The sequence below is a fragment of the Dendrobates tinctorius genome, unplaced genomic scaffold, assembly GCF_039654945.1.
Source record: "Dendrobates tinctorius isolate UK_male_01 unplaced genomic scaffold, ASM3965494v1 ptg000165l, whole genome shotgun sequence".
NCBI classification, from domain to species: domain Eukaryota; kingdom Metazoa; phylum Chordata; class Amphibia; order Anura; family Dendrobatidae; genus Dendrobates; species Dendrobates tinctorius.
Window position 1 is genome coordinate 13,787,862 of NW_027361832.1, and position 15,783 is coordinate 13,803,644.

The 15,783-nt window shown below is 44.3% G+C and overlaps 1 protein-coding gene across 3 annotated transcripts in view; it reads right to left on the reverse strand.

Annotated features, from left to right (window-relative positions):
- Window positions 1-3,133: 3,133 nt before the first annotated feature.
- Window positions 3,134-15,783, reverse strand: part of LRRC69 (leucine rich repeat containing 69) — a 98,188-nt gene continuing 85,538 nt past the window's right edge. For 2 of the 3 annotated variants that reach the window (XM_073550508.1, XM_073550506.1), the window contains 3 exons: window positions 7,869-7,970; window positions 5,609-5,791; window positions 3,134-3,317 (listed from right to left, as the gene is read on the reverse strand). In XM_073550508.1, coding sequence (XP_073406609.1) covers window positions 3,207-3,317; window positions 5,609-5,791; window positions 7,869-7,970 — 396 coding nt within the window. In that variant the 3' untranslated portion in view covers window positions 3,134-3,206. Of the gene's footprint in view, window positions 3,318-3,456; window positions 3,507-5,608; window positions 5,792-7,868; window positions 7,971-15,783 lie in introns of all 3 variants that reach the window. The other variant, XM_073550507.1, reaches the window with a different exon arrangement.

Below are 15,783 nucleotides of genomic sequence, written 5' to 3' on the forward strand. Positions count from 1 at the left end.
TGTCCTTAAATTCAGCAAAGTCCAGATCAGGGTTTTGCAAGGTTATGATACGCAACTGTCCTCTGTGGGTACTAGACAGGAGTCCTTCAATGAACTGCTCCTTCAACAGTTTATCTTCTTCCTTTATGCTGTCAGGATCAACTTGCTTGGCTGCTCGCAGCGCCTCCTGCAGGTTGAGAGCATAGCCCCTGATACTGTCCTGCGCCTTCTGCTTACAGCCAAAGAACCTCATCTTGATTTCAGCTGCAGTGCGGGTGTCAAAGGTGCTCTTCAGTTTGGCCAGGACCTTTGCAACAGTCTCTTTATCAGTGTCCTGCCAGGCTTTCACTTCTCTCAGCGCTGCACCCGTTAGCTGTCCAATCAGGATATTTACTTTCTGGCTTTCAGACAGAGGGTAGACTTTGAACAAACTGCACAGTCTCTCTTTAAATTCACCCAGGGTGTGTCTCACCCGAGTACTGCGGTAGCCAGGCCACTCCCGGTATGTAGGGCAGGAGCAGCGGCATTATGGGGCCCGCTGCAGCTGGTGCTCCTCTTAGCGGTACCACAGGGTTGGCAGCGGCACCTGCCGCTGCATCGCCGTTTGGCGCGGACATCTCCCCCCCCAGTTAACGTTAGCCAGGGCCGGGGGTTGTGTGAACTCACCGGCGGCCGCTTCACAGGCCCGACGCTCAGGGCTGTAGGCCTCAGCTCCTCCTCCTCTCGCACGCTGTCCTCTCTTCCCGCGCGGCACTTCACTTCTTCGCGCTCTGCGGCAGGCTCTGCCCACGAAGGCCCGCCTCTTTCTTCCCGCGTGCGCCAAGCAGCACGGCAGTGGCGGCAACTGGCGCCAATTTCACACAGTTCACAATCACAGTCTATGGCACACAGGACCCGGGAATACCGGGCTCCGTAATCCTGTTCGTGACGCCAAATTGGGTCGCCCTCCCAGGGCTGTGGGGTACTCTGTACCGGGCCGGTGTCAGGGGAATGTGTCACAGCAGCGGTGACCCGGTCCGTGGCCCTGGGCGCCCAAGCAAAGGGGAGATCTAGTTAATGGTAGAATAGTTTGTGACGCCACCCGTGGTGTTTGACAAGTATGGTGTTAGGCCAACGCTGCATACAGATCCGCTGGGACTGATGGTAGGGTGCAGCAAAGATGTAAAAGCTCCCCACAGGTGGAGCTGTAGTCCCAGGGCAGTGTAGATGTAACCAGCACGGGGATGTAGCAGTGCTGGAAGCGTAGGGAACAGACAAGACACAGCGGTTGCAGTTTCTGCACCTTTATTGAGTATATGCAGTCCAGGGTCCTGATTACAGATGGTGATGGAGGAGGTTAGCCTGGAAGCAGATCAGGATTCTCTCTCAGCAGAAGGGCTGTGCAGTCTCCTTCCTAGTGCTTTGTAGTGTGAAGCACTCCAGTACTTAGTTACTCTGGAATGCCTCTCTTCAGATGTTCCTAGAACTATACTTGTATGACAGACAGCTGTAGCCTCTCTCGGGGACTCCTCTCCTGAGTCCTGGCTCTCTATTCAATTGCTGTTGTGTCCCAAGTCTCTGATGGGAACAGGGCATTTACAGCCTCCTACTCCTCTGGTATCTGTGGCAGGACCGTTAGTATCCGTACCACCGTGGAGACCAGGCTCCAGTTCTTGCGCTCTCTGCTGAGGGAGCTCTCCTTCCTAGCTCAACCTCCAGCTTCGTTCCACACATCTGCCCACGTGGACCTCCTTCAACTAACTAACCGCTCCTTCCTCTCAGCCCTCAGGAAGCACCCCCTCCCCTTCATACTGGTTCAGAGTTCCCCCTGCTGGCTTGGAGTGGAACTGTGTTGCATGCATTAGGTTAACTGCTGGAGAGACCCATCACTGCTTCCAAGCCTGGCATTACCCTCCCGTGGAGGAAGGCAAGGGCAGTGTGGCGACCATACCCCTGGGGGCGCCACATACACAGGCATGTACCAGGCACTGGCTATAATACACAGGCAGCATGTACCAGGCACTGGCTATAATACACAGGAGGCATGTACCAGGCATTGGCTATAATACACAAGTGGCATGTACAGGCACTGGCTATAATACACAGGCGGCATGTATCAGGCACTGGCTATAATCCACAGGTGGCATGTACCAGGCACTGGTTGTAATACACAGGTGGCATGTACCAAGCACTGGCTGTAAGATCTCCGCCAGGTATGTTTGACTCTGAAACCCTTTGGCATTTCAGAGAAAGACCTACAAGCTGTCGGGGACTGAGCCGCGCTGTATACTAGCCGGTACGGCTCAGTTTATACAGATTATGGGTGACAGTAAAAGTGGGAAAAGTTCTGAAATGATTCTTCTTTATATGATTATGACAGAAACCTATTGTTGTGAGGAAAGAGGGAGACACAAGCGCAATATAGGGTCTTATCCCACAAATAAAGTAAGCGGTTTGACAAAAAACTGCTCACCTGGTAGAAGGTATTCAAAGCATGTATAGATAAGGGCTGCTGCAGATCCACAAGTCGGTCACCGACTATAAGAAACAGAACTCCGCAAAGGAATTCATGGATTTCATCCGCGCTGCCCAAATGATGAAATTCCAGAAGGTTAATAAAGTATGACAGTGTTTTTTTTTAAATAAACCACTGTCAAACTTTATTAACCTTCTGGAATTTCATCATTTGGGCAGCGCGGATGAAATCCACGTATTCCTTTGCAGAGTTCTATGACAGAAACCTGGCATTTTAAGGGTATGTACACATGCTGTGGATTGCTGTGTAGAATTTTCCGCGCGAAATCTGCTACTTTTGGCAGAATCCACAGGTCAAAATCCGCTCGTTTTTCCTGTGGATTTCCTGCGGATTTATTGAGGTTTTTGTGCGGATTTGGCCTGCATTTTTACACCTGCCGATTCCTATAATGGAATGGGTGTAAAAACACTGCGGAATTCGCACAATTGACATGCTGCGGAAAATAAACTGCTGCATTTCCGAGCGGATGTTTCAGCAGCATGTGCACAGCATTATTTTTGCCATAGATTTACATTGTAATGTACACCGCATGAAAAACTGCTGCGGATCCGCAGCAAATCCGCAACGTTTGCACATACCCTAATAGAGGTGTGTAGACTTTTTAAATCCACTGAACATGCAAATACTTCAAGTGACAAGCTGCTTTAAAAAACTTTTATTGAAAATGCTGTACATTATGTAGGTTATATGAAATGTTTTACAAAAAGGCCCCTCAATGGACTGCGACTCCAAAAATATCAGTATGTGTCTGGTTAAAGCACTGGTAGGAACACAGTAAGATTTTCACTGGTAACAGCTGAAGATTGTTTGACGTCTTCATTTTCTATTGAGAAGGAAAAAGAATTGGTTAAGCAAATATAATACATATATACATCACTATATGATATGTAGAGGCTGAGGACCTGAGCGCTGCCGTAAATGCTGGACATGGACGCCAAATGCACCCAAAGGGCTGTATTCACCTGACAGAGGCCAAAACAGTGAATGGTGGTATGGTGGGAATATGTCGGCGCTATAGAAATAAAAATTATTATACATTATCATTCCTTTTGCATAATCTACTTTTTATCAATCCATCTATCTCATGTCAGAAATACCATAAAGAAAAAAAACAAGAATGCAAGAATTGATATTTTTTAGATACCTAATCTCCACCCTACTCCAAATAAAAAAGCAATCAAAATGTCAATAAAAACTACATCTACACTATAAATTAAGCTTTCACACAGTTTCATCAACGGAAAAATAAAAACGCTACGGTATCTGAAATTGGAAGCACAAACTCATAAAAAATCATTTATTTTAGTTTGGAATTGATGTAATCATACTCACCTGAAGACTTTATGTTAGTAAACACCATAAAAACAAATCTCAAAAAACAATGGTGGAACTGTGTTTTTTTTTTACCATTTCTCTGCACTTGGAATTTTTTCCCCACATTTTCAGCACATTATTTACATTTACAGAAAAATATTATAATCCAAAGCTACAACTCGTCCCACAAAAAAAAAACAACACATCTAAGGCTATGTGGACAGAAGAGGAAAATGCTAGGAGAAGGAAGAACAAAAGAACAAACACAAAAAATGGCCGGGACCGGAGGAAGCAATATGATCATTCTGTCTCCCTACAGCATGGAGACATTCCCTGCAAATACACCAGGAGACCTGCTACCAACAGTGAGGTCTAGGCTGCATGAATGATCTATAAGGTCTCTGAGGGTGAGTGTTCTGCACCTTCATCAGCTGATTAATGACGTCTTTACATGGGCCAATGATCAGGAACACACCGTCTTACCAACACTCGTTTGGCCTAGTATCAGCAGGAGTATTATTCTGGCCACAGACATGAGATAACTGTCAACAATCAGTCAAATGCCTCAATAACACATGTGTATACTTTGGGTTAGGCTGGGGTCAGATTTGCGAGAAACTCGCACGAGTCTCGCACGTCAATACCTGGCACTGCCACCGGCACTCGGGACCGGAGCATTCAGCTGCATAGAAATACATGCAGCTGAACACTCCAATCCGAGTGCCGACGGCAGTGCCAGGTATTGACTTGCGAGACTCGTGCGAATTTCTTGCAACTCTGACCCCGGCCTTAGGTGCACACTGGCCACCAGGACTTTTTTTAGACTCTAACTTCCTATTGTTCCAGGAACAACACATGTACATTAGCCACAATATTCATATTCCCAACTTGTGATGTACAGTATATACAGCAGTCCTAGTGTCGCCTATGCATATGTGGCGTATATACCACAAACTCAGTGTCTCCTATGTGATGCATACACATGAGTCTCAGTGTCTTCTATGTGATGTACATAGACATACAACAGTCCCAGTGTCTCCTAGGTGATGTACATACAGCAGTCCCAGTGACTCCTATTTGCTGTATATATACCAGTCTCTGGGTCTCTTATGTAATTTGTATATACAGCAGCATCGGTGTCTCATATGTGATATATACACACCAGTCTTGGTGTCTCCTATATGATATATATACACTAGTCTTGGTGTCTCCTATATGATATATATACACCAGTCTTGGTTTCTCCTATGTGATATATATACACCAGTCTTTATGTCTCTTATGTGCAGTATATACACCAGTCTTGGTGTCTCCTATGTGATATATATACACCAGTCTGGGTGTCTCCTATGTGATATATATACACCATTCTCTGTGTCTTCTATGTGATATATACACACCAGTCTTGGTGTCTCCTATGTGCGATATATACACCAGTCTTGGTGTCTCCTATGTGCGATATATACAGTATATACACCAATCTTGGCGTCTCCTATATGAGATATATACACCAGTCATGGTGTCTCCTACGTGATATATACACCAGTCTTGGGGTCTCCTATGTGATATATACACACCTGTCTTGGTGTCTCCTACGTAATATATACACACCAGTCTTGATGTCTGCTATGTGCAGTATATACACCAATCCCGTTGTCTCCTATGTGCTCTGTCCACTTCTTAATGAATTTGAGGCATCTTTCAACTGCGGCGCACAAAAACTTTGGCGTTTTATAACAGAATTATGGCCAAAGCTGTTCGATGAATTTGGGCCACGATGTAAGTTTTTCTTTTTATTACCTTTTTCACATCCACAAACTTTACACACTCAAGCCACATGTCTAGAAACCACTTTCTGCACAGGGCACAGGCATTTCTACTGCTCAGCAGTCTTCTAGCATCGGGATAATACGTGATCTGTTCTCGCAGAAATTGGGAGCTTCCATTCTGCAGATGACTTAAAACAAATCTTGCTGTTAACTCCTGGAATTATGATAATACAGACAGTAAGCAATCATTATAGGAGGTTCATTCTAGAAACAAGAACAAAGAGGAGGTAAAGGGAGTAATGTGAGATCCACAGTGAAGAAGAGAGATGATGATCCATAGTCAGACTTTACAATTCTGGTCACATGGCTACATGCTTGCTAATTGGTAATCTGAATTATAATCCATATAACATGATAATCTTGCACTTGCTTGCAGCATCAAAGTACTTTAAAGTATACCCATATAATTTGGAAATTTTGCAACATTGCCTGACTGATAAAACATGTGTAAAATCATAGAAAAACGTTAAACTTAAATAAAAATAATAATGGCTAAACCTTTTTATTCAATTCGTTACATCCAGTGCAGGCCCCGCGGGGAAGATGCATGAGAGAAGCTGCAGGGCTGCCCACTGATTGGAATTGAGCCTACACAGGGGCCGATGCTTTGGCCCTTTCAGTCTTTGGATCAACATACAGTAGGTCCTGGCAGTTGAACTTCTAATAATCTGCATATGCTTCAATATTCTAACAAATACCATCACTTGCTGTAACAGCAATAATACTTCAGAAATATATTGTGTCATTAGAAAATGACCTATTGTTTAAATCAGTTTTTACAAGATTTTTGTTACAAGTATTTAAAAAAAAATGTTGTTTTTTTTCATTATTTTTAGATCACAATATTTATTAAAAAAATAAATAAATAAAAAAAACACATGAACGTTAGCAGCAATAGAATAACTCGGTCCCTACCTTTGGTAGTGAAGCATCTAATGAGCATGTGCAAAGGTCACTGAAGGGAGGGGAAGCAGGGGCATCTGTGACACCGCCTATTGTGATTGGTGGATCTGGCGTTTTCCGCTGTGTATAGGAGTGTCACCTGTCATTGTAATTTTGTCTCTAATGATAATGACACTTCCGAAAAATCTTATGCAAAAGGACTGTAAGTAGGAGTCTAAAAAAGCCCCAGTGGCCAGCGTGAAAATTGCAAGACTACTACTTTTTTCATATAGATTGTGAAATACGTGTAAACACAAATTGTATTTAAAATGGGTTGTTTTCTAACTTCTAATACCACATTCCCATTAAAGATATAAGATCACTGTGAAAAATTTACCAAATTTTTATAATGTCTTGTCAAATTTTACACTTTTTATTATCAATAAGCCAGGATTATTATATCTGCCCCAATAGCCTACAAATTCTCTAGTCATATTGTTTATTAGAGGGTTGTTGTAATGTAATTCTATTGGACTGCTGGACGCTAACCTAGAAACTAATTCAGGGTAAAAAAAATTAGGGGTAGATTTACTATTCCTATCCAATGCTCTGACCACATAACTTTACACTAGATATTCTGAAATGCATCAAAGATATCATAGCGGCTCATGCTGGATGACAGATGGGGCGTAACTGTAGACAATTTGTCTAACTTTACAACACTCCTTCTTTACATCTAAAGCCACACCCTCTTTCACAATAAAACCACACCCTCTTTCAGAATAAAGCCACACCCTCATTCACAATAAAACCACACCCTTTCAGAATAAAGCCACACCCTCATTTCTACTAAAGCCACACCCTCTTTCCAGCTAAAGCCATGCCCCCTTTATGGTAAAGCTATGCCCTTTTCTGACTATAGCCACACCCAGCTAAAGCCACACCTTTCCTACCTAAAGTCACACCCTCTTTCCAGCTAAAGCCACAACCTCTTTTTGCAAAAGCCATGCCCTTTTTTAATAAGCCACTATCTGTTCTATTCAACTAAAAAAAATGGCTAAAATACTTGAAACAGCATGTGTGATGACTGACTAGTCGTCTTCCCTACTGACTTCCTGTATGCAGCCTGACCGGAAGAATGGACTTGTGTGTAGACATGCACGTTGGCGCCAGATCTTGGCTGATCACATCGCTACACAACCACACGACAGCCATCACAAATAATTACACTTTCTACTCATTTCTATAAACAGAATTACAGAACATCGATCCAAATCCCTCAGTGATCATGGTGATTAATTCTGCAGCATTTTTCTCAATAGTCTACTCGGGGTCTGGCACATTTTTACCTTTAGGGACAATATTTCCTCATCCTGGATGGCAGACACTGGCGCCTTTACAAGCAGAGGGTTTTCTTCACAGTATAGTTCTTGTAAAGGGATTTCATGCATCTGGAAACACAAATGAACAAAAATTTGGTCTAATGCTATTTATGTTGTTATGTAGTCAGAAAAACATACATATGACATCGTTGTTTGCAACGGTCGTTTCTTTGTGAAGTCCTCCCCCATAAAGCAAAGGAGGCAGCCCCTTTAATAGTTAAAGGGGTTGTCCAGTATAAAAATATACTGGACAACCCCTTTAACTATTAAAGGGGCTGCCTCCTTTGCTTTATGGGAGAGGACTTCACAAAGAAACGCCCTTTAAAAGGTTCCAAACAACGTCATATGTGTGTTTCTCTTTAACTCCATTGGCTTCCTGTATTCCAAAATAAAGGCAGCTGTACTCATCCACTGCTGCACCTGTGGCGCCCCTGAGGGTTCAGTCGTCACAGAGGTACTGCACCTCCTCCTGAGGTGTGGTACCCCACTATCCAGGTAAGGTGGAGACACCTGACCACACTCCAACACCTGCACCCCACACCACAAAGTAGTGTAGCAAAGCACCTTCGGCAGCTCCCTGCTTGGAGTGTAGCATAGCACCCCTTGGTGGCTCCCTGCTTGGAACACGAAACGTGCTGGGAGGTGGGTGGAGTTTAGTTCGCACAAAAGAGCGGGAAGAGTTGAGTCAGTCAGTCTTTCATTTAGTCAATGAGTGAGGATGTAGAAGGACAGAATCTGAGAAAGAGGAGATCCCCAGGAAAGGGATGGAAGAAGGAAGTGCTGCAGCAGGCCACAGTGATCAGGGTCTGCTGGCACAGGAAAGAGACAGAGAAGGGAAGCTTGATTCTCCATTGGGAAGAAGGATTAGCATGGAACGTGAAGAGAATAAGAGAACAAGGACCAGGGTTAGAGGAAAACCCTTTTCAAGTTCTATGCCCAAGGCCGGGGTCCGGTCCCCGAGGTTGTACGGATACTAATAGTCCTGCAGCAGACACCGGAGGAATAGAAGTAGTGACCACTTTATTCCCACACAAGACTTGAGGGCACAACAGAAACACATTAGTGAGCCGGGACTCAGTAGCAAGGATTCCCGGAAGCAGGCTACAGCTGTCTGCCGTACAAGTAGAGTTCATAGGAACATCTGACAGGAAGAACTCCAGTGTAACTCAGTACTAGGAGTACTTCATTCAAAGGCGCTATAAGAGGAGACGTTCGGAAAAGGCACATACAGTCATGGCCAAAAGTATTGACACCCCTGCAATTCTGTCAGATAATATTCAGTTTCTTCCTGAAAATGATTGCAAACACAAATTCTTTGGTATTATTATCTTCATTTAATTTGTCTTAAATGAAAAAACACAAAAGAGAATGAAGCAAAAAGCAAAACATCGATCATTTCACACAAAACTCCAAAAATGGGCAGGACAAAAGTATTGGCACCCTCAGCCTAATACTTGGTTGCACAACCTTTAGCCAAAATAACTGCGACCAACTGCTTCCGGTAACCATCAATGAGTTTCTTACAATGCTCTGCTGGAATTTTAGACCATTCTTCTTTGGCAAACTACTCCAGGTCCCTGATATTTGAAGGGTGCCTTCTCCAAACTGCCATTTTTAGATCTCTCCACAGGTGTTCTATGGGATTCAGGTCTGGACTCATTGCTGGCCACCTTAGAAGTCTCCAGTGCTTTCTCTCAAACCATTTTCTAGTGCTTTTTGAAGTGTGTTTTGGGTTATTGTCCTGCTGGAAGACCCATGACCTCTGAGGTAGACCCAGCTTTCTCACACTGGGCCCTATATTATGCTGCAAAATTTGTTGGTAGTCTTCAGACTTCATAATGCCAAGCACACGGTCAAGCAGTCCAGTGCCAGAGGCAGCAAAGCAACCCCAAAACATCAGGGAACCTCCGCCATGTTTGACTGTAGGGACCGTGTACTTTTCTTTGAATGCCTCTTTTTTCTCCTGTAAACTCTATGTTGATGCTTTTGCCCTAAAAGCTCTACTTTTGTCTCATCTGACCAGAGAACATTCTTCCAAAATGTTTTAGGCTTTTTCAGGTAAGTTTTGGCAAACTCCAGCTTGGCTTTTTTATGTCTCGGGGTAAGAAGTGGAGTCTTCCTGGGTCTCCTACCATACAGTCCCTTTTCATTCAGATGCCGACGGATAGTACGGGTTGACACCGTTGTACCCTCGGACTGCAGGGCAGCTTGAACTTGTTTGGATGTTAGTCTAGGTTCTTTATCCAACATCCGCACAATCTTGCATTGAAATCTCTTGTCAATTTTTCTTTTCCGGCCACATCTAGAGAGGTTAGCCACAGTGCCATGGGCTTTAAACTTCTTGATGACACTGTGCACGGTAGACACAGGAACATTCTGGTCTTTGGAGATGGACTTGTAGCCTTGATATTGCTCATGCTTCCTCACAATTTGGTTTCTCAAGTCCTCAGACAGTTCTTTAGTCTTCTTTCGTTTCTCCATGCTCAATGTGGTACACACAAGGACACAGGACAGAGGTTGAGTCAACTTTAGTCCATGTCAACTGGCTGCAAGTGTGATTTAGTTATTGCCAACACCTGTTAGGTGCCACAGGTAAGTTATAGGTGCTGTTAATTACACAAATTAGAGAAGCATCAGATGATTTTTCGAACAGTGCCAATACTTTTGTCCACCCTCTTTTTTATGTTTGGTGTGGAATTATATCCAATTTGGCTTTAGGACAATTCTTTTTGTGTTTTTTCATTTAAGACAAATTAAATGAAGATAATAATACCAATGACTGTATGTTGGCGGAGTGTTGGAAAGAAGTACTTCATCTTGCCTGGAAGTTGGCTGAGCTCCTGACCCGGAGGACACGGCACGGATGCGGGCACCTGTACCTGCAACAGACTTTGAGTAAAGCTTTGGAACTACATGCCCTGGTGTCCTCCACTTATTCCTGCGCCAACCTGTCTGACACTGCTACATCCCTCTTGCGCTCGACACTACACCATCTAAGTGTCACTTCACCTACACTGCCCTGGGACTACAGCCCTGCCTGTGGAGGGCTAGAACATCATTGCTGCACTACACCATCTGTCCCAGAGGATCTGTCTGCAGCGTCGGCTTAACATCTTCCTTGCCGAACACCACAGGTGGCGTCACAAATTACTTATAAGCTTTCACCACCATAAGCACACTGAAACAACCCTTTTGTAATGGAGCCCCAGGGCCACGGACCGGGTCATTGCTGCCGTGACAACCCCCGTTGAGAAGATCAACCGGCCTGGTACCGAGTACACCACGGCCCTGGTGAGTGAGGGCGTTTCAACTTGGCGTCACGAACAGGATGATGAGACCCGGTGCCACCGGGTTCTGTTGCCTACGATTTATTGGACTTAAAAGTTTGTGGAAATGTGCAAAAGACCCAATTTGATAGACTGTAAAATGAATGCTAAAAATGGCCTCCAGCACGGAGAAGAAGGGTGTGACAACATTGGTGGTCCTAAGAAAAGACTGCGAACTGTCCTGGGCCTCCCCTGTCTGAACTTCTATGAGACAGCAACATGGCCCACCCCCCGAGGGGTTCGTATACTAGCATGGTATGGAGGAGTAGGAAGAAGGTGCCGCCCCCAGAAGGAGGAGCGGGAGCCGGTGGCGGGAAAAGAGGCCAGACAGGAAGAAGAAGGAGAACGCCATGATGGGAGAGAGGAGGCCTGAAGAGCGAAGGGAGGTTAAGCTGAACCTCCCCGGCGCAATGGCTGAAGGCTCCGATCTGGCTTCCCATCTGGACCATCAGCAGCTGGAGGATGAGATAGCCCAGCTGACCCGCCATCTGTGGCTGTGACAAGAAACCTTATGGACCCTGAACCTGCAGCGCGCCCAGGAGGGGCCTACACCCACGGTACCTTCACCATCGGTACCCCTCGCCGCTTCACAAGCTACACCCCAGGCAGCACCCTTGGAGCCGGAGGAGGCTGCAATACCACCGGCAGCGCCCAACACCATCCCCACGCTGCAACCGCCGCTGAGCGTTGTCTGCCCAGAGGAGTCATCTGAGGGCCTGGGGCCTGAAGCGAAGAAAGCTGAGTCCCTGCCTGGACCTAGCGCGGCTGCGCAGGTCCCACCGGAGATCCCCGCGGATCCAGAGCCACCATCTGCTCCACCGCTGTCTTCATTACTTAATCGGGCAGTTCCAACTGCCACTGCTGCCACCGGGAGCCGCATCGTGCCTGCACCGGAGCCAAGACTGCACCACCGGGAAACATCAGGTATGATCGCCGCCCCTGCAACCGGGTTGCCCCCTGAGTTCCCGTACACCGCGTTGTCTTGCTAAATTTTCTCCCAAATTCGGTTATTTACCTTAACTTACATAGCGCTCTCTGGCATCCCAACCAGGCAAAGATTATTGACAATCTTTTATTTCAGCAAGCAATCATTTTGTTTTACATAGCACATGAATAGTCTCAAGATTTAAAAAAAATGACAGTTATGACATGAAAGATTTCAGCATCAATAATAATTACCGAGTTATTGTAGCATCACCCTTCGCATCGGGGGACCTCGATCAGCGGGAAGGGGTTTTCCTCGGTCAGCATCACAGACTAAGTGCGTCCACTTGAATCGTCTGGAAAGTCCCTACCCGCTGAGGAGGTCAGTACTTTTTATAATATTAATTGGAATGATCACGCACTGACATGCGCAGTAACTTGTTTCTTTTTCACATTCCTCCTTTATCTCAGTTGGTTTGGTTCTCACATTCCTCCCTTCCAACTCCCACAACATTGCCTGAGCAGGTGGTTGCTTTTCACATTCCTGAGTGTGTGCTCTCCTCATGGTAGGAAAAGTTCAGATTCCGGTCACAATCCATAGTATCCAAATGGATGTTTCAATGTACTGCAATCACTACCTTATTGACTGGATGCCTATCTATACCAGTCTCTCACTCATGCATATCCCATTTGTATCACAATCGGTCCTTGATTGCAGTCTTTTAAACACCATCTTTATAGGACACCATGAGCACTTGTGGTTTCTTGCAACACATTTTATAAGCTATATAGCAATTCCATATGGATAATAGAATCACTACAATAGCCATCACCAACACGGGATGAATCAGCCAATTCAATAATTTGGTAGCTGAGGGCGAATACCCTAGAAAAATATCATACCAATGATGAGAGGTAGCATCAGCAATAATCGATCCCATTTTTAACAATTTTCCCTGCCACTATGGTGGTACTAACAACATGATATTGTATTGTTTTATTTAACATTTGAATTATTCTATTCCCTTCTTCAGATGTCTCCATAATATTCCTGAGCCGGGTCATATTCAATTCCCAGTTGTTTACCTGCAACTTGGTCGGTTGCCACCGCATTGTTTTCTGCACCTCCCGGTCATGAGTGAGAAGGAAGGTTTGGCCCTCCCACTGTAAAGCGGAAACATTCTGTAAACACCCCACATAAGGAACTTTCATCCCAGGAATAATAGGGACATCAGTTATTACACAAATTTCTTGTGAACCTATCTCCACCAACATCTTGTAGGATACTGGTAGAATGGTGAACTCACAAATATTCACAGTCTCTTGTAGCAAACATGGTTCATATACAGTAGAATGCAACCTACAAATTTTACCTTCTAATGTGTCTTCACATAAGCTTAAATCATGCGTGCGATTATTGTCATCAATATATAAGCCATTCATTTTAGGCATCCACAACCATTGATCCCCTAGGGGTCCCAATAATAGTGGTAAAACTACATATCTACACATTACTTGCTGGTTGGTTACATTATATATATTCAATATCCCTTGACATACTGTGTCATTGCAAACCATTTTGGGAGCTTCAATTTTAAGCCATGAAACTCCAGGGATTGTGTTATTAAACATAGTCCTCCATACCCATTCATTTCCTGTCATAAGACGAGTCTGCATTGTACACATAGTCCAATTAAGAATCGCACTAATATTTGATCCTTCCTTGAATACAAAAGAATTTGAAATATTCTGCATATCTAGTAAAAATGTATCTGCTTGCCAAGCTTGTGTCAGTGGGTGCCATATTGTAGGCATCCATTTACCTTGTAAAGTTAAAACATCTTGTATTCCTGCACCTGCTTTACTCATGCGATTTGCTAGAGTTTCAATATCAAAATAATTCAAAGTCCCAGTAACAGTTCCCACTCCCCCCAGCAACGTATCATACCATGCCCTTTTTTGTCTTATAGGGCAGAGAACGTTAGACGGAAATATCACTATAGCTGTTACTACAGTCTTTTGTGATTGAGTTCCAGTCTTTACACAGGACGAGGGGATCCTCTTCATATGTCCCGGATCCGTTTTTGACGAATTCATATTAACAAACGTTATACTTTGTGCCCAAGTACTTCTATTCGTTATACTAGTAGCATTATGACAAAGTAAAGTCTGTAGGACATTAATACTGAATACTAATTCTGTTCCACTTCCAATGGTGGGGGTGCAATTCTTATAGATCCGTATTTGTTGAGTTGGATACAAAGACTCAAAACCCTCACCGGCATTACAACATGTTAAATTCACCTTAGCGGTAATATTCGCAGTTCCGTGCATATTGTGTAACATATATGCTACTTGAAATGAGGTGGCCCCACAGGGGCCTATCCATACATATCCTTCCACTGTTACATTAGCTATGTTACAGCTCTGTCCTTCTGGGCAAATAAATTACTCCTCCCACCACTATGGCCCCTCTTAAAGCAAAACTAGACCGAGTTGCCAACTGACCATAATGTCCTTTAGGCATTTGACATCCCAATCCCGTCGGTATAGGAACAGTCTTACCTGGCGGCACAATAGTCACCTCTATTGCGCTGAGATCCAATCCCGCAGACAGGGGAGTTGCTCTTTCAGGAATTTTAGCCTCTTGATTCATCTTCCACCAAGTGATTGTATGTACAATATGAGTTTCGTGTATGGTAAGATTGGGTGTCAGCATTCTCATCAATGGTGTCATGGAATCAGTTATAGGCCTATTGTTGATAATTTGTAAAGCCTCACTCAAATTGTCTCTCCACTGGCCATATTCTCCTTCCTTATTGTGTATCTTTTTCAGAGTGGACTTCAAGAGTCCATTCATCCTTTCCACCAACCCTGCAGCTTGGGGATAGTAGGGCATATGATATACCCATTGGACATTATGCTCATTAGCATAATCCTTTATCTGTTGACCAGTGGAGTGTGACCCATTGTCAGTCTGTATCTGCAGTGGAACACCATAGTATTGTGTGATAATCTCTAATGTACATAATGTGCTCCATTGTGTGGCTGCTTTGCAAGGGAATCCTATCATAAGTCCTGAGTAGGTATCTACTGCTGTGCAGACATATTTACATCCCCTACTCTCAGTGAGTGGACCAATGAAATCCATCTGCCAAATTTGAGCTGGTAATTGTCCTCGAGCTATGTGTCCCATTACTGTGTGTGGAACTTCCCTTTTTTTGTGAATGCTGGCATACTGGACACTGTGCAATGACTTGTTTTATTATGTCCATAGTTAGTGGAACACCTCTTTCTTAGGCCCACCTGTAAGTGGCTCTTTCTCCAAGGTGTCCACTCTTGTTGTGCGCCCAAACGGCTGTACCTTGCAGCCATTTTTCTTTTTCTTGATCAACTTCAGAAGTCTGTCTAATGGCGGCGGCTTTATCTGCTTCAGAATTGAACAAACGATCAAGTGAGTCAGCAGACATATGTGCATCAACATGAAAAACAGTAGTAAGTGTGATTTGAACCATTTGTTCTATAAATTCCCACACCTCTTTTCCCCACACTTCCTTACCATGTATTAACCAACCATATTTCTTCCATCCCATCATCCAAGTTGCAAGACCATTAGCCACAGACCACGAGTC